The sequence below is a fragment of the Ixodes scapularis genome, unplaced genomic scaffold (genome assembly GCF_016920785.2).
Source record: "Ixodes scapularis isolate PalLabHiFi unplaced genomic scaffold, ASM1692078v2 PGA_scaffold0__279_contigs__length_252992795, whole genome shotgun sequence".
NCBI classification, from domain to species: domain Eukaryota; kingdom Metazoa; phylum Arthropoda; class Arachnida; order Ixodida; family Ixodidae; genus Ixodes; species Ixodes scapularis.
This window is the reverse complement of record NW_024609835.1, coordinates 233,154,374-233,177,443: the sequence shown is the minus strand read 5'-3', so window position 1 is coordinate 233,177,443 and position 23,070 is coordinate 233,154,374. Positions and strand designations below refer to the sequence as shown.

The 23,070-nt window shown below is 45.8% G+C and overlaps 1 protein-coding gene across 7 annotated transcripts in view; it reads left to right on the top strand.

Moving 5' to 3' along the window:
* Positions 1-23,070, top strand: part of LOC8054049 (mothers against decapentaplegic homolog 4) — an 83,115-nt gene that overhangs the window by 30,742 nt on the left and 29,303 nt on the right. For 2 of the 7 annotated variants that reach the window (XM_029976693.4, XM_029976687.4), the window contains exons 5-8: positions 176-424; positions 3,396-3,464; positions 6,645-6,752; positions 7,939-8,034. In XM_029976693.4, the coding sequence (XP_029832553.1) occupies positions 176-424; positions 3,396-3,464; positions 6,645-6,752; positions 7,939-8,034 (522 nt within the window). The remainder of the gene's footprint in view (positions 1-175; positions 425-3,395; positions 3,465-6,644; positions 6,753-7,938; positions 8,035-23,070) is intronic. The other 5 variants (XM_029976712.4, XM_029976698.4, XM_029976701.3 and 2 more) reach the window with 3 other exon arrangements.

The following is a 23,070-nucleotide window of genomic DNA, read 5'->3' as shown; positions in this document are numbered from 1 at the left end:
AATCGATCGCAGCTCCAGCGTGAGGTGACGTCGCAAGGATGCTGTGCCAGTGTTCCTTGACTAAAAGCTGGTGTTATTGGTGTTATTGAGTATACGGCTTCACTTTGACATAATATTTTGGCCGGGACGAGGACGAACCGACCCACCGAGGTTGACCCCGCGGGACCGTGCGCAGGCCCCACGTCTCCCAACGGCAGCCTGGCCAGTCAGTCGAGTCAGCCGCCCACGCAGCAGCAGCCGCCACCCCCCGTCCAGCCGGCCCAGCAGCAGCCGGCCGGCCAGCCTCAGCTTCAGCAGGCCCCGGCTCCGCAGTCGCCCGCGCTGCAGGGCGCCGTCGCCCCGTCCCCATCCGGCCCGGTGAACGTGTCCTTGGTGCAGTCCCAGGCGGGGTTCTTTGGGGCGGTCCTCGACAACCAGCCCATGAGTGAGTGCCTCTCCGAGGGCGTCCTTTCGGTTTCCACCCTCGGCCCCCCTGATCCCGGCCGGCGGAAGGGAACCCCGGGAGTTACGGGAATACTACGGCATGGAGGTAGGAAGTTTCTGAAAGTGACACGATGCCGCCAGGGGCGAAGCCAGAAGCTTGGAGGAACGCTGCCCCGACGACGAACAAAGCCGATAAACGCTGTCGAAAAAAAGAGCCGACTCTGTGCGTACGGCCGTTTTGGTCACCCTTGGGGCCCGCCACGCATTCAGTTTTGCCTCCGGTGCCGTTGCATCGCCTCCGGAAGCTTCCCACCTCTGCGAGTTACGGGGACAAAAAGGAAGCGACGCGGAGGACGAAGGCGAGACCGTTTCGTCCCGTCCTCAGCCTTCACGTCGCTCTTCTTTTGCCCCTCGACTCAGCGGCACGCTCCAATTCATTTAGCTGGGAGTTGGGACGCCGTAATGACGGCGGCCCTCCCCCCGCAATCTCTCATACTCTTTGCCCAAACTTCCGCGAGCGATCGCTGCTGGGATTTCAACTTCCGACAGCAAAACGCGCCGGCTCTTGCAGCCTAATTTGTTGCCACTTAGTGACCGCTTTCGACGCTCGGGTGGGACAGAGCGGTAAACCGCCGCTGCGCCGGTCGAAGACGCGCTCTGGGCACGGTAACGACAATGTTTTAGTCTCGCACCTAGAACGCGGCTTAAACCGGGGAGCTTAGGCCTCTTGAAATCGGCTGTCGAAAACGTCCCCAAAGTGGCTACGGATTACGTCGCGTGCGCGGGTGTGTCGTGCTGTCGTACGATTGTGATCCTTTGGGCGAATCATTAAAGGTCCCTAGGGTGACCACCCGGTTTGCGACTTGCGAGACTGTCCCGCATTGAGGGCTCGTGTCCCGCGTCCCGCGAGAAATTCTAGAATCTTCAAAATGTCCCGCATTTCACACCGTCGCAAAATTCATTCCGCAACTCATGGTGCTGCCGAACAACGGGGCACGGGGAAGCGCAGAGGTTGCTGATAATCGTTTGAATGGAAATGGTATGCCATTTTCTATCCAAGCATTGCGGGAAGCGACCGTCGTTTTTGCAGTAGCCCCGACGCGCATGCGCCGTTGTGCGCGTGTGTGTGCGCAAAATATTGTAAGAAACATTGCTCACCCAAAGTTTAAATATAAAATATTGTAATTATTTTCAAATTGCTGTGTCAATGCGAAAAGGTTGCGTTGAATTTTTTTTTTTATTGAAGACAGCATTATTTGCAATAGTGGAAAAAGAACATAATGTTAAAATTTTGTGTAGGACCATGTTAATAAAAGTAAGTGTTGAAAGAAAACAATAACCCGAAAACAGATTTATTGTTTCTTATTTCCATTTTATGCGTTGAGTTCTGCTACAGTCGATTTTTATGTTTTCAACTTTGATACTTTTAATAACATCTTTGGCATTCAAAAATATATCATCGGGAATGGAAACTATTTTAGCTTAATTGCTTCAATAAAATTAGCAGGTGTATAAACAGTACAGGATAATACGGGTGTGTTCAGAGCCTCGGGTCAGTGTTTGCGTGTTTAAAATGTAATTTATTCCCCCCCCCCTCCCCCTGCCTCGCATGTCCCGCATTTCGCTAGCAGGAAGGTGGTCACCCTAAAGGCCCCTAGAAGAAAAAAAAAAAAGAGGGCACTTGCGACTGTTGTTGCGACGTTCCAACTTTAGGCGAAGGAAGCTTTTCTGGACTGTCAAGCCGGAGAGCAAGCTACAAAAGAACGGAGGTCTGCCGTACCCACCTTTGCCGCCGTGCCACATCCACAATCGCGGTGGTGCGGTACGTTTTTGGGCGGAGACGGAGGAGGCGGCGACAGCCTTAGCGCTTGTGACAAGGCCTTGCGCAGTAAAGCAGACCCTGTCACGGGCGGCGCGGGTCGTTGGACGTGCATTCGAGGATATGTGATATTTGCTCACTGTTTTGCCCCCCTCCAAATCGGCTTTTGCGAGAAGCAATCGACTAGAAATCTTCCGTTAGGTGTCCTCCAGCTCAAATTACTGGCTGCACGGTAAAAGCGCCTTAATAGAGATCCTGCGAGCTCACTGTTCCGAATAAGTGGTACTTTGCGCAAGACGTCTGCTTGCTTTTCTATAGGGCTTTAAGTGGGGCCTTCTTGACTTCCGGTAAAGTGAAACAGTTTTGCCTAATCCCTTTGGGCTTCCGTATTTTGCGGCGTGAATGAACCACATCAAACTCTACGATATTAACCGATGACAAACGGATGCTTCATATTATTGGACTTTTGTTTATTGGCCTCTCAGGAGAGTGATTATTAAGGAAGTAAGCTTGAATTTATGTGTGCATTTGTACATGAAAGCAAGCTATGTTACAAAGACTGTTGAGGCTTGTGTGGTGTTTCCCTAAAGTTGTTTCTGTTGCCTTTGTCGGTGCTGTGTTCTGTTGCTTTGTCTGACTCTTCTCTATGTTGTACCCTCCCCTTCTTGGGAAGTGTTTCGTTATCTGGACTCCCCACAGCTGCTGGTCAACATGCGTTGTCCTGGACATTTAGGAAATTGAGGGCTACTTAGGTTCACAGTTGTCACTTCAGTTTAAACGAGCACTCAAGGTATGGAATAAAAAAAGAAAAAAAAAAAAAGCAGTGTCACAATTAGCAACATGTTAGTTGCAGCTGAAACCTCCAACATAAATCAAAAGATCTACAATAGCTAGTTAAGAACCGATCCAAGCAAAGGAAAACTGAACACTCCTAAATTAAGAACAACACATTGTTGGAACCACGGAAGCGTCTTTTATCGTTGCGGTGATGGAATAAAGATAATTGAGTCTGACACCGACAGCGAGGAGTTGTGTTTAGGCTGTCTCGTTGCTTGTTGGCTCGCGCGGGTCCGGCGACTGCCCCGGACGCAGCGGCCCGTTGGGGTGTGTCGCCGTGCTTAAGGACTGCCCCCTCCCCACTTTCTCTTGGCAGTCCAAGCACCAACGAGCTCGGCAAGCATAGATTCGTTTAGTTCTCGTGAAGCCCCGCCCACCTCCTCAGGTACGTCTTTTCCCACGTCTCCAGGTCCCTCGTTGTTGTGCCCTGTAACTTTTTATTGCACTCTTCTGTGTTTTGCTCCTGCACGATAATGGCCCTGTGATTTCGTGTGATGCTTTTCTTGAGAAACAGGGCAGCCTACGAGATTCTGTGTCTGTCGAAGCAGAGTGGTGATGGAATCCACACTCGACGTCAACTGTTCCGTGCTCCGCTGTCGAGGCTGGCGTGGCTTTCATGTTTGCTGCAGCCCTACATTGCTGCGAGAGCCCTTCCCCTTGCACGTCGTTTGCACGTGCTCGTTCATGTGGTTTTGACACCGTCAAAGTACTGCGGAAACTATGCTAGTTTCGACGATGTCGCACGAAACAGTCGACGTCGAGTGTAGGCTGCCCGTGGCGTGGTAAGCAAAATGGGGGAACATCCGCTTTTTTACGGAGAGGTTGTTTTGCTCGGTCGTATAAATTTGTTTGGAAAAGGACAGAATATTTTGGGTAGTCGGTGGAATCTCCGCGACTCCATAAACAGCTGGCATCTGCGTGGTCTAAGGGAGCACTGTTTTCATCTATTGGATATGCACAGTGGATCTTGCGCTGTAAAATGAGCCGGAAAAATCGGCGCTTGGACATAGAAGACTTAAACTCTCAGCAAATGTGCATTAAGGGTGTCATTTTTATCTCTTTAAATTTCACGGCATAGTTCTCTCCCCGTTAAAAAAATGAGACCAACAAACTTGTTGAAGTCGACGGTGGATGTGCTCGTAGACGACCAAGTTAGCTACGTACAAGTATCTTCCGATACTTGCAGCAAGCAGACAACGGAGCGCGTCGTCTGCTCACTCGCCTATTGGGGCATGGCACCGCAAGATGCATTAATCGCTAACTCGGTCATCTGCAGACAGGTCCGTCGTTGACTTCGGCAAGTTTGTTGGTATTGATTTTTACAAGGAGAGAATGATGCCTTGATATGTCACAAAGTAAAAAATGGCTGCCTCGATGCAGATTCGGTGAAAGTTCGAACTTACTCCGTGCATGCGTTGATTTAGTTAGTTAGATTGGTTAGAAAGTATAGAAAACACATTGAGTGCTCTTTCAATTGGAAACATTTAATATATGAAAAACTGCAGCTGGACTTTCGATGCATTAGATGAGTTTGGCACATTGTCTGTCCCTATTTCTGTTTCCTACTGGCATAAAATTTTTGCTTTGCCCCAGTCTCAGGTTATTATCACAACCCAGGTGAGCTTCCAGCAGCTCACCTGCACACTAACTGTATTTTGCCTTTTTGGTTCTTCAATGTTTTTCTGAGCAGCTTAAATGTGCCGCAAATTTTATCAAATTAGTCTGATGGCAGGCACTTCCAGAGAGAAAAGACTCGATCAGAGTACATTACATTCATTACTGTACTTGCTTCAATGTATAACTTGCCGGTAGAAAAAAGAACCTTTCTGCATTCTTTATGCCGCACGCTTAGAGGATCAATTATTGCAGTCCATAGAAGCTAGGAATAATGAAGCAGAGATAATGCAACCTACAACCAAGGCCGTCATTGAGGCTCTGAGTATGATGTTTCATGCTCCCATTCTTGACTCTGTCTTTTGTATTGTCCTGTATGCTCCTCTTTGCTCTTTTACTTGTTTCTGGATTCTTGCGTTTTCTGATCAAGCTATCTGGGTTCCTTGCTTCGATTTGCAATGAATAATCCTCCATGTGCCCTGTGCCAGCATGTTGTGCAGGCCTCCGTTCTAGCCTACTTCTCGGTAAAATCAGTAAGCGTTTCGTTTGTCATAGCACTGCAGCTCGCTTTTTGTCTTATGCTGCGATGCGTGTGCCCATTGCCTCTGGTGGGACTGGCCTCTCCCCTGCGGCCCTAGGAAATGCCTTCGAAGGTTACTTCATTGTAGTGTTGCCTGCCCGCGAAAGTCGAGAGCAAGGATGATTAAAGGATGTACGTTTATATTTTCTCAATCTCCCGAGTCCCTGTTGAGGTCTATTTATTGAGGAATGCACAGAGATTACGCTCTCGTTTCATCGTCGGTGGGATTACCTCAATAAAAAGTTTGACCCCAGGTTTGTGCGGTTCACGAGTGCAGACAACTCTGCCGTGAGGCGACTGGGCTTCGCGGTCTGCCACTCCTTTGACGCCTTCTCGGGACTCTGATTGACGTTCGTTCAGTGAAATGCCGAACGGCATTAGCCTCTACAAAGCACTAGGGCAGCTTTGGCAGCCAGCTGCGTGGCGTCGCGCCGGCTCTAGCCGGATCTATCGTCCACTAACAGCCCAGTCCAGAGGATCCCAGAGAGCCAATGGGAGCTTCCACATCCGGCTTCCTTTCTCCCTCGCTCTAATCTTACACAATGCAACGACCTCTGGGTAAAGAGGCCATTACAGGGGAATTTCTTCGTCACCAATCGATCAGACACGAGTCCCATTAAGTCCTAAAACAGATGCTGGCTCCGAGTCGGCTGTCCTTTTCGTCCAATGGCGTCTTCTGGTTTTGGTCATCGTTGGGGGCGTGTTCCTCCATACTTCTGGCTTCACGTCTGGTGGCCTTATGTTGCCTTCAGAAGTTTCCTACCTCCATGGATCAGTGGGACTCGTGACTGGTCAACGGGAGTGGGAGCCCCGCCAAACGCCGACTCGGCATTTTTATGCGACCCATGCCCCACTTTGGCCTCCGGCGGGCGACGTAGAAAGTCGAGCATTACGGCTTTCGTTGTCCAGGTATTGCGGGATGTGCGCCTCTATCGCCGAGCAGGCGCGATCGAGGGCAATGCCTACCTCTCTTTTGAGGTAGGACCGGGGCGATCGGGGGGTGCTCGCTAAGCAGCGAATCGAACGAGGGCTAGCGTCCTATACTCTCCTTTCGTCCTCTCGGATCGAAACGAGCAGAAGAAGAAGGCATGCTCTCCGCTCGCATTTGCGCCTCGCGGCATAACGCACGCCTGCATAGCGTCGAGAACAGGAAACCTAACCTCGACCGTTCGGCGTAGGCTCTGTTTGGGTTCTGTCTTTTTCTGGCGGCGACAAGCTCAAAAAGTTTGCGCAATGCGACGACGAGGTTGGGGAGCTTCGGCTTTGTAATCCGTTTTACTCCCGAGCCTCTTGGCAAAAGCCTCGAGTACAGTTGTAACTGTTGATTGTAGGGAATGCATTTTTTTTCCATGTTAACAAAGTCCATTTTAGGCATCAACTGGGACGCAGTTCTAGGCAGGGCTATGCTGGAGCGGATGAATATCGAAAGCAGCAAGGTGCCTTTGTCAGGGATAAAGACATCCACACATAGTGGGAAAGGTAGGAAATTTGTATTGACTAGATTATGTTAAGCATGTGCTTCGCTCTAATTAGTGCAAACCCCGGACTGTACCTAGTGACAGGTGGGATAGTTGAGCTATATAGTAAACAAAAAATCAAAAGGTTTCTAATGTTACTAAGTTGCGTAGAAATGAAAATATCTGCTCTAGTCAATCTTTTTTGTGATTCTTGAAATGTCACATGGCTCTAGTCACCATGAACGTGGATCTTCTCCAGACTAGTCCCGCAACACGTTGGGGGCACGGGAATATTGCAGGCCTGTCGTAAATATGGATCCCAGCTAGAGAGTAGAATGAATGCTGTCTAAAGATGATATCTTGGGAATGTAAAAAGATAGTAGTTACCGTCTTTTCTTTTTGATGGCAATTTTTTTTTTTTTTGATATTGATGTTTGCTTTATGCTTGTAATAGCAGGATCGACGAGGCATCACCAACTCGGTCCGTTCAACTTCTGAAACTCCATGCTCTTCGGAGGCTCAGGAGATCCACGAGGAGGCACCGAAATCTCGGGAGATTTTATTTATTTAGTTTTATTTTATGGATTGTACCCAGATGTCCCGAAGGCACCGAAGAGGCGAGGAACAGATGCATAGAAAAATAGGCAGTAAAACGAATGATCGATCAAGCGGATTGTGGATCACTCCAAGAATGGTCAGTGATGGCATTTCAGAGCGGGTTAGGGTCAGTGGTGGTGGCTATCAAACTGGAGTGAGATTCCCTTCTTGCAGTGTGCGAGGCAGCATAGACAAGTGAAATGTCGCAATTGATGAGCTTGCGACTTTGGCTTTATGCCGACGATCGACGTGGTACAAGACATCGAAGAGGAGTATTATCACCCCGAAAGATTTGACTCACGAAAGAGCGTAGGCGACAAGTTACCAGGCGAACGAAAGCGCAATAGCACGTCGCTTTCGGCTCGGGCGTTAAAACGACCGCTCCGAAATCGGCGATGGGAAAGCTGAGGCCGGTTTCATTCGGCCCAGGTGCGTTTTTTTTTTTCGCTGCTGGGAAGAAAATCTCGGCAGCGGAAGGACGTCAGGACCGACTGGTCGCTCTGGCCTTGGTGTGGGGGGCATCTGCCTGTTGTGTGCCTGTCGTCTGCACCGTGTGACCCCTGTGTGCACATGAGCCTGCTGGAGCTGTCCTGTGTCCCTCTATTTTTCAGTGGACACCAGCATAGCTCCCCTCTCCCCTCACGTCCCCCAGAATGGGATGAATGGGCTGAACCAGCAACAGTCACTGCAGTCCTTTTCAAGCACAGGTTGGAAAACCCCTCTGTTGTTGCTCGTTGTGTGGCGTTCCTCTCCCGTTCCCTGTGTGTGCTTCGGGCACGACGACCTTCGGTCCTGCCGTATTTTGACGATCCTGGACTGTCCCTGGACGAAATGTCCTAGGGGCGAGGCCCACGCACGCCTACCCAAGCAGCACAGACTTGGCCAGTCATTGGCCAATGGTCCTTTGGGTATTGGCCAATGACTGGCCCTTGTCTGGCCAATGGCTGGCAATGTTCCTTTGGCCAGTGGCCAGCCATTGGCCAATGACTGGCCTTTCTCTGGCGAATGCTCATCGGCCATCAGCCATCGACCAAGCATTGGCCAATGAATGGCCATTGGCCAAAAGACTGTCGCCAGCCATTGGCCAATGCTTCGCCAAAATCCGTGCTGCTTGGGTACTTTCTTGCGGCGCATACGAAGAGCCAATCATCGTGTTTCATGAAAAGAGCCTGGCGATTGATGAAGGGATATTGATGCTTCTGGGCGACAAAGGTGGTTGCGCCGCAACACTAAGTGCGGCACTTCGCATGCCAATGACGGTTTCTGGAAGGAACCTTTTTTAAGCTTTGTTGAAGAAGTCTGTCGGCCAACTGTGGTGCTGGCGTATTGCAGCTCGACCAGACAATGAGCAGTGGCCTGCACTGCGAGTTTCGACGTTATCTATTTAATTTTCTACACCTGCCAGTCTCAAGGTGGAGGCACGTCGTAACAGTCAGCCCTCGTTCGTGTAGTCGCGCGCCAAAAGACCCGAGCTTCCACTCCAATCTCCCTAAACGAACGGTTCAATGGAAGTTGCCAGCTCTTTGGACCGGCCATGCGTCTGTCTCTTGCCATACGATCGTGCTTCCACCCATACTCACAAGCTGGGAGCGGTACCAGGCGACAGTGTATAGCAGTCATATTTCGCTGCCAAATTGCCAGTCTGCAGCAAACAGATAAATTGTTACTTAGTAATTTCTTACTGTCTATTTAAAAAATTTGTGCAGTTAATTTGGCTTTGACACTATTGTTTACCAGGCTCCTTTCAAATGCCGAAGTAGTTGGTTTTTCGCAAGCTCCGCAGGAAGTTAGACGTGCGCTGCTGTTTGCGAGCGACGCATTTTAAAGTCGAGAGTATACGGTTGTCCGTCAGTAGTCCTGACAAGCTATGGCATGATCCAGACGCTGTGGTAGTCTTTCTTGCACACAGATAGAGACCTCTGCTGCTAAACGATTTGCCGTAATTTGTCCGTTGCGCTATCACTTGGGGCTTTTCAGCTCAAATTTTTTATTTACTGTCTGCATGTTCACTGTTTACTCCTTTGAAATCAAGAGTCGAGAGGCTGTAGCTCAGGAGCACCATGCATTTTAGTCTTGTTGTAGTGTAACGCAGCCTCGCAGACTCTTCCACTAGTTTCCTGTAGCTTTTTTGTATCATTATTTTCAAAATACAAACACAAATTGTATTTGTACTCTTGAACTTCGAAATTTTATATTTTGATAATTAAAAAAAATTATTATTTTTGAAACAGCGTTAGTGACTCTTCAGTAAACAAACTGAGCAACAATGAGTCATCATGTTTGCCACCCAGCCCTTGTGGTCATTGTCTTCAAGGGCCTTAATGTCATGCACACAGCCTATGGGTTAGTGCGACACTTGAGGTTCTTTGGAAGCTACGAGCAATGGCTCACCCCTCTCTAAAATATTCTGCTGAACAAGCGTAGGATAACCTTCTTTTGGGGCTGTCTGCTTGGGCTTACAGCTTTACTCAACTGCTGTAGACGCCATATCAACACATTGTGGCCGGCAGAAGAGGTTGTTCTGGTGCGTGTAAATGGCTAGCATGAGATGTAAAGTCTCAAGCTCTCGATAATCAAGGAAATGACATAATTTTCCAGAATGCCACATTCAAAATGTCTGCTGACGTTATTTTAAAACTACCTGACATGCCTCTTTCAAAGTATGCATAGCCAAACAAGTCTGGCCCGTCTAGTGATGGACACTTTGTTAATAAAATATTAGTGAAAAATCTTTATGAGAACTTACCAAAGCTTCTAACACGTCTTAAAAAGCCTTGGTTATATTATTACACTTTTTAAAGAGGAGCTCCTTCGAAGTATTGATTACTACAATTTTTATAAAAGTTTCACCATGCACTCAATATCCGCCCATGAGTATGTCTACAAAATATCTCATCAAAATATTAATTTCCTTTCTAAATAATCAATTTTCAAGTTTACGCGTATAGTACCACCGAATCACCGGCTCTACTGGCAACAATGAACAGCGGCGGCGCTGGGATCGCTCGTGACGTCAAACGTTGTGTCCGAGAGCAGGCGCTCCCTCGTCGCAGTGTTGTAGTGATGGTGACCGTCTGTGGTTTTGCAGATTCTGTCTGGTTAAGGCTATTTGTGGTGCGTGATAGAGGGTGCGGGATTGGTGTCGCGGAGCGCAGTAATACCATACGAAGAAATGCACAGAGTGACATCTTATTCATTTTCAAACAAGAAGTTTCTGCGACACAGGTGCTCACCGATGCAGTCCGACGTGAACGCCGGCTCTCAGCATTTGCGTCGGGCTGAAGAAAGCAGTTTGCACTGTGCTAGCAAATAACACCTGGGTCCACACGTGGTCGGATCTTGAATGCAGCCGCTGTTTCGCATTTCGGACGATCCCAGCGGATCGTCCGAAATCCCGTGCTGGAAATTTTAAAGTATTTGCTGGTTATTGCTCGACTCAGAGAAGCTCCCACGTGCCGACGTTTAGTCAACATCTGGGGTCACCACAGGATGGCGGATCTGTTAAGTCGCAAGTTTCGGTTTTGTCATATTTCTACGATTAAAACGGTTTAAGACGTATTGGGGAAATTTGTTTGCTCTTTTAGGCTTAATGTTTTGTGCTCTTTCGGAAATTGTTTGGTTGAAAATGTTAAAATTGATGCTGGAGCTCCCCTTCAACCTTTTAATCATTTTTTGTTTTTACAGCGGAGCTGTTAAGGGCTAGGTTCCCCAGGATTGTGTCCGTGTATGTCGACACAAACCTACCAGGACAGCTACCGCCATCTATAAGCGACGGCGGCAAGAACACAACCAGTATGGTTTCCGCCGTCACTTGTAGATGGCAGCAACCTTTCCAGCTATCATAGAAGAATTGATAGTTGGGTGTGTTGGTGGGAATTCATCACAGGAAACAGCGCAAAAAACAGACGACGATGAAGAAGAAACACACAGTGTATCGAGTACAGCTCCGCTGATCTTTCTTCTTCATGAGAGTGGAAAGGCTGAAAGTTTTTTGGAATTTCTGATAGTCAGCTGCTTAATCATTTTCTTCAAAATCGATTTTGTTACTTTAAAAATGAAATTTGTACCGACAAACGGAAGGGCAGCAAACTCTTAAGAAAGTCGGTGCTGCCATCTGTTGACAGTGACACAAACTAAGTCACGAGCGAGCCTGGCTTGTCCAAAACGGAATTGCTTGAATGCGTAAAACAGGGTTGTAAGATGGGCAGGTGGGAAAACGAGAGCCGATTGGGCGACTTGATTGTGTCCCCGCTTCAGGAAGGTCTGAGCACTCCACATAGATGGTGCCACGCAAAGACGAATAAAAAAACAAAATATATCGGGGGACGCGACCGATCTGCAATTTATTTCAAACTGTGCATGAATAACGAAAGTGTAATCGAGCATACTAGTGATATAATCAATAGACAGGTTCTGCTTTGCCCGTAGTTTTACATTACGAGGTGAGGGGGCGCGCAGCACAACAAAACGGAAGACAAGCTAAAAAGTCAGCCGAGTCGTGTCGTGAATGCCTCGACGGCATCGATTCCAATCCGCCAACGGATCCATTTGGCGATCTAGCTTTTAAGTTTATGCTGTTTACGCACAAGCAAGGTAAGTTTTAGCTCGACGTGATTTGAAGCCAGCAGTATGTCGTTGCACTGCACTGCGGTCGCACTGTGCCCAGCACGGCCGGAGTCACCCGAACTCAACAGGGCCCGCAGTAAATATTGCTGCTTCTTTCTTTGGGCCGTAACCCGACCGACAATTCGGAACAAAACACCAGCGGCTCGTGCCTCAAGAATCTTGGCCGTGCCCAGGCTTCAAAGCACAACGAGAAATGGCAATTTCATCAGCTACCGCCAAATTCGTTTGCTTCATATTGCCAGGCGCTTACACAGTTTGGAACATGCATCGTAGCTAAGAAAAGTGTTCATAAATAATTGTGATTAATAACATCAGATTAAAGAACAGAATGCATTCCCTCGCTGAGTTGCACACAAACCCGAGTCCATCGCCTTCCGTATGCCGCCGCGCCATCTGTTGTAAGGCGGAGGTACCCGCCGAGCAAAAGCGGCAAGGAGGATGCAATGTAATGGTACCACTGCGGCAGGTTTCAGTGGTCGTTTCCTGCGTATCTTACACCCTTGCGTGAACCTTGGAAGGCAGACAAGCTATACCTGTCCTGAATGGTTTGACGAGCTTTAATTTCATTTATTTGCATAACTCGTTCAAATTCAGCGTGTAGGTATATTTCTTAATGCTGATTTTGAATCTGCAACCAGAGTTAGAATAACTTTTCTCGGGTAGAAGATATGGTAAAGTGTAGCATCCCATGATTGGGCCATTTCTTATTGATTGCAAGGGTTATTTCGCACTAAAAAACTTCTCCTTTTCTGTGTGCAGTGGTTCCTGGAGTCTGCCATATATCCTGAGTCTAATTGAATGTTTGTAATGTGGTGTTATGAATGAATTGCAAGTGTGAAAAAGAAAACTGGTTGGTATTAGGGATGCCGCAAACCACCCTAGGTTCGAATTCGAAAGGTTTCAATATTTTCAAACCGAACTGACGTTCAAATTCGAAAGGTTTCGATATTTTCGACCATATGGAGGTTCGAATTGGAGAAATTCGCCACTTTCCAAAATGGTGGGGATTTGAATTCGAAAAGTTCGAAGCTTTCACAGTTTTTAAAATTTTGAGTTGGATTATTTTGAATATTTGTTTACCGTATTTACTCCCAGAATGAACGCACTTTTTTTTCCCGAAAAATCGATGCAAAGTTAGCCGGGGGGGGGGGGGGGGGGGGGGGGGGGGGGGCGTTCATTACTCGAAGTAAAATTTTTGCGTCCGTATTTACTCGCATAATGAATGGACCTTTTATTCTGAAAAATCGAACCAACTTCTTATCTCTTTGCGCGCGGCGCCCGACCCCGTACTAAACCAAGCTTTGCAAAAAATAAAAAGAAAAAAACTTTTTCTTTTTCTTTTAGTTCCTTGGGTGTTTTTTTGCCGCCTTTCGCAAGCTGTTTTGTTTGCATAGGAGAGGGCTCTCCCCTTATCTTTCTTATCCTTGCGAAGACCCCCCCCCCCCAAACCAAACTGAGCTGTGCAAAAAAAAAAAGAAAAAAAAAAAAAGAGCTTTTTGTTTTCTCTTTTGTGTTTTTTTTTTTTGTTTGTTTTTTTTGCCGCTTTTCGCAACTTGTTTTGTTTGCTTAGAGCGCTTCTCCTTCTTACCTCTTTAGGCGCGGCGGCGCGCGAACCCAAAGTCCAGACTGCGCTGTGCAAAAAAAAAAAGAAGAAAAAAACTACCTGTTTCTTTTTTTGCTTCCGTTGGATCTTTGCGAATTGTTTTAACGCCTCTTGCAAGGCGTTTTGTTGGCCCACGCTTCCCCATGCATTCGCGACCTCACTGTATCAGAATAAAAAAGTGCGTTCATTTAGCGCGCGTGGGGGGAGGGGGTCAAAATTTTGACATCCGAGTTGGAAGTGCGTTTATTACGCGAGTGAAAAAAAAAAGTAGAAATTTTGAGAGCCGACTTGGGGGTGCGTTCATTACGCGAGTGCGTTTATTGTGCGAGTAAATACGGTAGTTGAGGTTCGATAAATTTGAAGATTTCGAACTTCCCTAATTTGAAATTCGAGAGATTCGAATGTTTCAAATTTCTTTGAATCTAAAATTCGAATGTTTCAAATTCTTAAAGACAAAGTTAGATAAATTTGAAGATTTTGAATTTATTTCTACATAAAGTTAGAAAAGTTTGAAGGTTTTGATTCTCTTTTAGGGCTAAATTCGAAAAAAAATGAAAAAGCTTTGAAGTTTTCCAATTTTTTTGAAGTCCAAGTGTGCAAAGTTCGAAGTCCGGTTTTCATGTTCCGCCACAGTTTCAGTTTCAAATAACGTTTTCACGAAATCAGGTTTAGAAAAGTTTGGGTGTGATATTTAGACTGCGCGAAGTTGGTCAGGCAATTAAATGAGACGACGAGTGTCCCGGATGTTCTGGAATATTTTCCAGTGCAGAGTGACGTGTGACCATAGATCAGTAATTGTGACCGCCAGCCCGGGGTGGTCATTAATGTGCATCACGAAGTAGTGATCCTACGAACGCACTGTTTAACGATGCTCATCCAGCTTGAAACGGCCAGGGGCAGGCAGGTGGTTGAGGCTCTGAAAAACCTTGAAGTGATCTGGGAAGCTGCCCGCCTACCCCATTGCACGCTGGTAGTAATCCAAAGGAACGCCGCCCGAGTGACGCTGGCATATAGTAAGTTTAGTTTGAACATGATGCAAAATCCTGAGACTGGGAATGAAATTTGAAAGAAAAAGTGTAAGAAGGCAGAAAGAAGGGGACTGGACAACGCTTCAAACTCAGCTCTAGGAACGAAATTTCAAAGAAAAAGTGTAAGAAAACAGAAAAAAGGGGACAGGACAACGTCTCAAACTCAACTCAGCTGAAAACTCAGCTCTGGACAACGTCTCAAACTCAACTCATCTGAGTTTAAGACGTTGTCCTGTCCCCTTTTTTTCTTTCTTCTTACACTATTTCTTGCGAATTTCATTCCCAGTCTCGGGATTTTGCGTCATGATCAACATACATTAGCTCGCCTGCACCTGGACAATTTTTTTGTTTGTAATTGCTTTGGAGGTTTATTTTCTGGGGCGGAAGAAACGCCGAGCAAAAAGCACAGAAGCTGACGCAACTCTAGGTCGAGGAGAGTTCTATCATACCTGTGGCGTCAGAAGAGGAAAAATGGGGGGGGGGGGGGGGGGGGCTCCAGTTTCTCCCCCCCTCCCCTCCCAGATATTTGGGACTGTTAAAGAAAACAATACGGGAAAAGAGGGCATGGTCGAGGTTATTTTAATCTGAAATTGTTTAGGCATATGTATAGCTACTGTCGCTCTTCACTGCATACAAGATCACGTTGATGGGCATTGCTAGAAACTCGTCAGAAGGCACTACTCGTCTAATGCTCGGTGGCTTGGAAGTTCAAAGCTATGTCTTTTTGACCTAAATAACTGTGCCATTGGTAAAAAATAATCAATAAATAGACATAACAATAAATGCAAAAATAAAAAGTTGGAGAAAAAAAAAAGCTATCAAGAACCCGCTGGAAGTGTTGTATTCTTGCATGTTCAGAGGCCCAGAACAATCAAACAAGTTTCTCCTACCAATATGTGTACAGGCCAAAAGAAACACGTCCCAAAAACGTAAAATGAGAAAAAAAAAAAGAAGTTTTTTATGACGTGCTGAATTTGAACAATTTTAGAAATCTTCCCCTATTCATTTATTCCTCAACGTGAAAAAAACAATAAATACATTATTTTGTGTTCTGCAGATAATAATGATACATACTGTCTCTGGTGTTAATTAAAATGCAATACCTCAAACAATGTAGGCTAAAAAAATTACCAAGTTTGGGGCATAATTGCCCATAGGTACATGTTTGGATATTTCTTCGAAACTCGTCTTGAACAACAATAATCATATCTTAAGACGACACTTACCTAGGCTATACATAGATCATTCTTAAAAAGTTTAACATCTCTACCATAAATAGCTTCGGATATAGCACGTTTTAAATATGGCACAAACGACAATTGTCAAAAACCCGTCGTCCTTCCTCGCTCCTTCGGGAATCTATTTCTTTAAAAGCAATCATGCCAGATGATTGAAATAAACGGCATTGTTTTTAGCAAGGAATGCGGCACCGCATGTAAAATTGCGAAAAAATAAAATATTATGAGTGTACCTCATTGCTTGAATCCAAATGAAACCGCCCGCCGGTCTTTCGAAGTTCGTCAAACTTCTGACTTTTCAGGAATCGAAAGTTTGACAATTTTCAAACTTTTTAGATTAATAAACTCGAAAATTATTGAATTTCTTAGGGTAAGAAGTTCGAAAAGCTTCTAACTTTTTAGTGCAAAAAGTTTGGAAGTTCGAAAATCATTGAATTTTTTAGTCTATCTAGTTCCAAAGTTCGACAAGCATTGAATTTTGCAGCGTAATAAGTTCAAAATTTCGAAAAGCGCTGAACTTCTTAGTTCAATAAGTTCAAAAAATCAACTTCCGTCGAATTTCTCGATATGGAAAGTTAAAAAGGTTTGAAACCTTTCGAACTGCTTGATTCAATCATCGAAACTTTGGTTCGAAAAAAGTTTGCGGCATCCCTAGTTGGTATTTATGTCAATTTGCAGCTAGTTACTGTTTGTCTGATGAGTTTAGAGTAAAAAATAAAGCTTTCGAGTATAGTTCATTTATGAAATGCAGCTGTGCCAGGTTTACTTAAATCTGTTTATGAAAACGTGAAAACCCATGGAAGGAGTTGGCACTCGACAACATGGAAAAAGGATGCTGAGTAAATAACTTTTTGAAGTTTCCCTTGTCCTCCTAGCGGTTGTACCGCACTGGCTAGCGGTTGTACCGCACTGGCTAGTTTGCTTATCTACAGCTGAGACACCAGATGCCCACTGAGGCAGACTAACTTCTGGCTGCATAAACATACACACAACAATTTGCTTTTAGTGCAAAAGCTTTAGCTGTCTTATGGAGCGAACCGGCGTCATCAGCTTTGAAACCATGCCAAACAGCTCTTAAATCTTCTCCAAGTCGAGCCAGCTCCCATTCGGCGGTTAGCCACAGCACCTTTTACACCGCTTCGATCCCATTGGCTAGCGTGCGTCCACCAGGATCCCATTCGCCGGACTGCGCATCAGTTTCAACGACCGGCCACTCTGTGGCACTGCGTGTCATTCAGCGCCAGTCAGCGCGCCAACGCACGTGTTCCCTTTCTTGTTCCCCTTCTCTAGGGATTATTTTCATCATTCTTGTCCGGCTCGCTTGCACCTTTGCATTTAATTGCATTATAACAATAATGTACATGCTTTTGGATTCACAACTCGTAAGAAGTGCTTAGGTGTACAGTGGACTCCTCTTAAACGGAACTCGAAGGGACAGAAAAATTTGTTCCGTTTATCAGAAGTTTCATTAAAGCAAAGCACATAAAATGAGTGAAATATGACTTTATTTCACAAGCATGATGTCCAGCTAATGTAGCTGACTAGAAAAAAGAGGTAATGGTAGTTTGTTTTGCATTTTGTAATCGCTTTTTGACGAAGTAGGTGTGCATGCCTCGGAGGTACAAAGGTTTCTGTTGACTGCTGCACCTTCCCCAGAAATAGTCTTAAAGACTAGGCCGTGGCGCTTTTTAAAACGGCTGAGCCAACCGTCGCTCATTTTGAAGTTATCTATTCCCAACTGAGACGCAATCTCTCCAGCCTTTTCTTCGAGGATGGGGCCGCTGATCGGGAAATTAGCACTTCGCGCGCGCTTAAACCAGAGAAAAAGGACGTTCTCTATTTCCTCAAAAGGCGTCTTTCGCATCCTCCTTCGGTCGGTGGCAAAGCTTCCGCGCTTTACAGCGTCTTGAATCTTTTCTTTGTCCTTTGATATCCTTGAGAGTGTAGACTTCGGGATATCGAACTTCCTTGCGATCTCCGTCTTTGAGAGGTCACCACGATCCAGCTCTTGAAGGATCTTCATTTTCGTAGCAAGCGAGATCGCTTGGTGCGGCCGCTTTTTTACCGCTTCCATCACAACACGGCAAGCGGACGCTGGTTTGTGTACTCGATGGTAAACGTGACGCGCAACAGACGAGGCGCTAACCCTAATGGCGGTAGAAAGACTGGATTGGATTGCCTTAATATAATGGCTTGGATGGATGGATGAATGGCTGTACCGTACCCTTTGTAACGAGCGGCACCTCGCGTCACCTAGCCTAACAACTTTTTTTTTTTTTATAATAATATTTGTATAAATTTTGTTCTAACACAACCCCTTTTCCTTTAAAGTGTCCTCAGTCTTGGCTATTGCGTACTCCATGGTTGTGAGACTGCTGTAGCTATTTCCGATGTCCGAGGTCGCCATGGGTAGTTTCGGTTTCGGTCCCGTTTAACCGAAGTAAGCAAAAAGGGGGGTTCCGATTACCCGAAGAATTTATCATTAAATACATAGGAAACCAACCGAAACAACCTTTAGAGTTCCGTTTATCCGCATTTTCCGTTTAAGCGAGTTTCGTTTAATGGGAGTCCACTGTACCTCAATTTTTTTTTTCTCCTGTCCTCCTTGTTAATCAGGCTCCCTTGGCACTTTGCTTCAGATTGAACTCAGTGTAGTATTGATATCTTGTGAGAAAATACTCAGGTCTGTGAATACTTTAAAATTGAGGTTCTCAGAAATCCATATTTTTATGATATTTGTTGTTTTTTACAACCCTCGTCTCACCTTAATGAACATACAGCCTTTCAAGTGATATGGTACTAATGGTGAATTCCACTGGTAGATCCAGATCGGTTTCTGAAACCTGCGAGGGAGGAGAAAAATATCTGCACGGCGCCTGCTTCGATTCGACGAGCGGAAGATGGAATCACTTTTTTCGGAGCGACCCGCCAGAGACGATTTGTCGTTCAAAATGGCCGCTGCTTGAACTTGCCTAAACCTGGTGCCCATCTCACAAACAGAGGCATAGGTCCGCATTTGCCGCCCTGGAATGGCAGGGCACGCAGTGATTGCTAGCAATTGCCTTTGATTGCCGGTAAGACTTTGGTAACCACACAGAGATAGCAAACCATTACTTGCATGGTCGTTGCATAGTCTGTTCTTGCTTTATTGGGCAAGAAGACACTAGTTCCATGCAGTGTACAAAGGTGAACAATCAGTTGCGGTAAAGTGAACACACCCAACCTTTTGTCTGCTTCCTTCTAGGGATTTTCTGTCGTGCTCTTTCTCATTCTTCTTCTTGAGATCGCAGACGTTGGCTCTTACGATTTGCCACGCTATAGTCCCGCCTCTGCAACCCCCCGAAACGTGCGAGGTAACGGCGTACTACACACGATGCTCGCACTGCACGTACTGCCCGTTGACACCCGCGTAAACAACCGACCGACCAGACCAGATCGAACATGCTTGGCCCGCGACACGCACGTGCAGTGACGCGCCACTGTTGGCTTCCGGAGAGATCTGCCAAGGTTGACGGAATGGTTGTGGCGCGGTAGGAAGGGCTTCACGGAGTGCGCCGCCACAGATCTGCGAGCAGAAGATGACCAACTTGAGCCAGTTCTGCCAGCTCCGAGAGGGGTACCTTTGGAGCACTCCAAATCTGCGAGCTGAACTCATCCCAAGCCAGATTTGGAGTGCCTTTTAAAAAGAGGCGTAACTAAGATTATGAACAACCAAACGGGTAAGGGCAATTAGTTTTGGGGTGCCGCCGACTTGGGAGACTGCTGCAACCCTCTTTTTGGCCCCACAAGCTGTTATTGTTCACAGTGATGCAATTAAAAGCCTGACAAGCATTTGCAAAGTTTTGTCACATACAATAATTTCATACATCAACCGTACAAAATAAAAATTATTGGCCATTTTCCAGAGGATGGGCCTGTGCAGAGACAGAAAACAAATCCATTAAGTCAAAGAACGAAAAAAATTGCATTCAATTAAAGTTTTTACAGAGTCTTGTTAACTAAGCAGCAGAAATGTTTTAAGGCAGCCAGCCTTTGGTTGCTTGAATTAAGGAAGATTCTCATTATCTGTCCACAATATAATATCTTGGATACAAAAAAAGAAGACTAAGCGTGCAAAGAAAGTAAGCATACTTGCCAAGTGAAGACTACTGCTACATAGATATATCTCACTCAGTAGTCTGATATAAAGTGTGCAAAACGAAAGGAATATTAGTGAAAAGCCAAAGTAAGTCTACGACTATTTGGGTGAAACCAGTTTTTGGGATATGTGGATTGTTTATAATATATCAAACAGCAGAACATTTGCCAATTTTGCATTAAACAAAAAATGGGGAACAGACCATCTAAAAACAAGAAAAGACAGTTCGGCATTGATCGGAAAATAATAATTCCATCTCCTAGGAAAAGGACAATGTGGTTTTAGTTTTTAAGAGTAGAATGTGGTGCTTCATTTTTTTCAATCCCCGATAGTTCACAAGCTACTTTCAGAGCACATGCTGGGCCAATCTGCGAGGGCAAATCTACGCTGAAAAGAAAATTTCCCTCGGGTAGTCCGTACCCAGAGTATCCAAGGGTAGTCCGGGTACGTTTGTGACATACACGTGTGTTATGCAGAAATCATCATTAAACACAACCTGTCATTCACAAAGTTCATGACGTATCATCCTAATGGACGACCCCGGAAGACGATTCCTTGCATAGTCGATAGTTTGCATCACGCGAAATTTTAAACTTTACACATGTACATATACTAGTCCGAAAAATATAACAATTACGCGTCCATTTTTAATGTCGCTCGTGGGGCCCCATTTTCAACAACTGGCAAAAATAGTTTGCCCAGTGGGAACAGGCCACAACCTCACTCAAACGCTCATTTTACTGGTGCAGGCATCGTACTCAAACGTCAGGATGTTGTCTCTAGTTAAAGGTTTCTTGCCGAGAGAGTTTGAGCATGGCTAGGGAATGTGGACGAGTATCGTGTGCTGCTCACCGGTTGGCTTAGCTGCTCACAGGTGGCACCACTAACCCTGGAATGGCAGACTGCCCGCAGCTGAGTAGCACCTGGCATCTCTGCCAAACAACTGTCCCACACACAATGATAGGTTTCTGTTCCCTATTTTTGTTTTGAGAAACAATAACTATTTTATGTGCTATTCCTCCGAACAGCTGCAAATGGCTTCAGTTTATAGTAATGCCATATTTGAAACCCACTCGTGGCTGCTGCTACTACTGTAGTGGCTAGGCGCTGTTGTGACGTGTAATAATAATAAGAATATGTGCAGTAAAAAAAGCAAATGAGTGAATAAGCATAACCTATACTTTCTAGCAACTAGCGGGGAAATGCTGGCAACACTTTCTCATGGGTGCTAGCTGGTGCCACCTAAAGAGGGGAATTGTGCACATTTCTGCATTTTAGCAGCAACCAAGAGCTCGTGGCAACTTGAGATCAGGCTCCAAACACAATTGCTTTATTGCGGAAACGGTGTTGCCAATGCTTCAAATGCCGCCCTGATACGAAGCCAGGCAATCAAGCTGCAATGCTCCAGTTCTCTACTGCCTTTTGCTTTTTACCAAACTGTGCTGATGTGTTTCATTCGATTATACTATGGTAAATATGGCCATGTATAGTGTGAAATTTCGTTAGGTCACAAAAGTAGAGGTGAATGCTAAGCTGCTTATAATGCTTCTTACCCTCTCCTCTCCTGTTGTTGCTGCCATCTGGGAGGACTTGCATTAACCATTGGCATTTAACCTTTGATACTTCCCTCACCTGTCCCACCGACCCCCCAACTTCTCCTTTGCCCCTAAAATAAACCTGCATTCTGTAAGCACACTAGAGTCTTCCTCTCATTCTTAGCTATACTTAGATACATCTTGATAGTACTATGTGGATATGATGCCCAAGACCAGTGAAGTTTCCTCTCATCCTTCTGTTTCATTGATGTTCCGAGTTCAATCTTTGTCCTCTAGTAAGGAGGAATATGAGATTAAGTCTGTAAGAAGTAGAAATTGGCTCGGGTTTTGTTTTTTCTGGGCTTTAATCATTTTCTTGATAAGCGCACAACGTCGAGTGATTCTTGTGCTGTTTTGTAGCTCGGCTATTTCAGCGTCTGAATTTAGGACGGGGCCTATCATAACGCACATCATATGCAGGGTGTTTGGTTTTAATTTGAATGGGTCAATATTAATAAAAGCCACCCTATGCAGGTGAACTATACAGCCAAGTGAACAGAACATAACATAAGTCAAATAATTCGCTACAGCAGTGATGGAAGTGCTGCACCAATTGCGCCAAATTGTGCCAGGCCTGCTCCGAGATGAGATGTAGCAATAAAAAATAAAAATTGAAGTCTTATCAGAGCGCGTTGCGGTACCGCAGTATTTTCCGCGCCACAACTGTGACGCAAACCGAAACTGCGAGGGCGCATTATCATCATGATCATTGAAAGGAACAACGTTAGCAACATCTGAGACCAAAGCCGCAGAGGCTAAGCGAAGAACCATCCCACTGAGCAGTGTATTAAAAAAAGAAAAAAAGGCCGAGCTTGTGGATGTTTTTAATGTTGGCCCGCCCTGTTCCCGTGTGCGAAGTCAAAGCTAGAGCGAACCCAATGCTCTGTGCATTCTTGACTCACGCGTGGGCTCGTGCGGTGTGGGCACCGTTAAGGCTTCATGCGCGTGCTTGTAGCTTCGGCTGCGCTTGCACCGAAGCTGAAACGAAGTATAGTTGAGTTGCACCAAACTCTGGATGTAGTACTGGTAAAGCCTCACCATACTTTTCGGAGCACAAAGCACTGCGCGACTGCGGTGTCTGCTCCGCGGGTGTCACTTCTCTGCAGCGCGTCGGTGCATGCCAAGGAACGCACTCAACGGGTTAACTCGCTGTGATCCAATCGTGACTTCGCCAGCACATCGAAAATGAATCGGAATTTTTAAGCGAATATCAGATACCGCAATATTTGAAGCTGCTGCCCGAAAGACAACTCTAATTTGAACTAAAACATTCCACAACAGTGAGGGTCGTTAGATGCTGCTGCAGGTTCCTAAAAAGAAGTGCAGGCTGATAAAACTAAATATCCTGTACCATCAGAACTCAGTGTGACATACTTAATTGTACTTTTTTATCTGACCGAGCAGATAAACTTTATTTTAAAAAATTTTTTTTTTTGTGTTTACTTTGTTGAATTTTATATATCCTGTCATAAAAAGGCGACAGGCGCTGTGTTCCAATAATAGAGATAAGTTTTA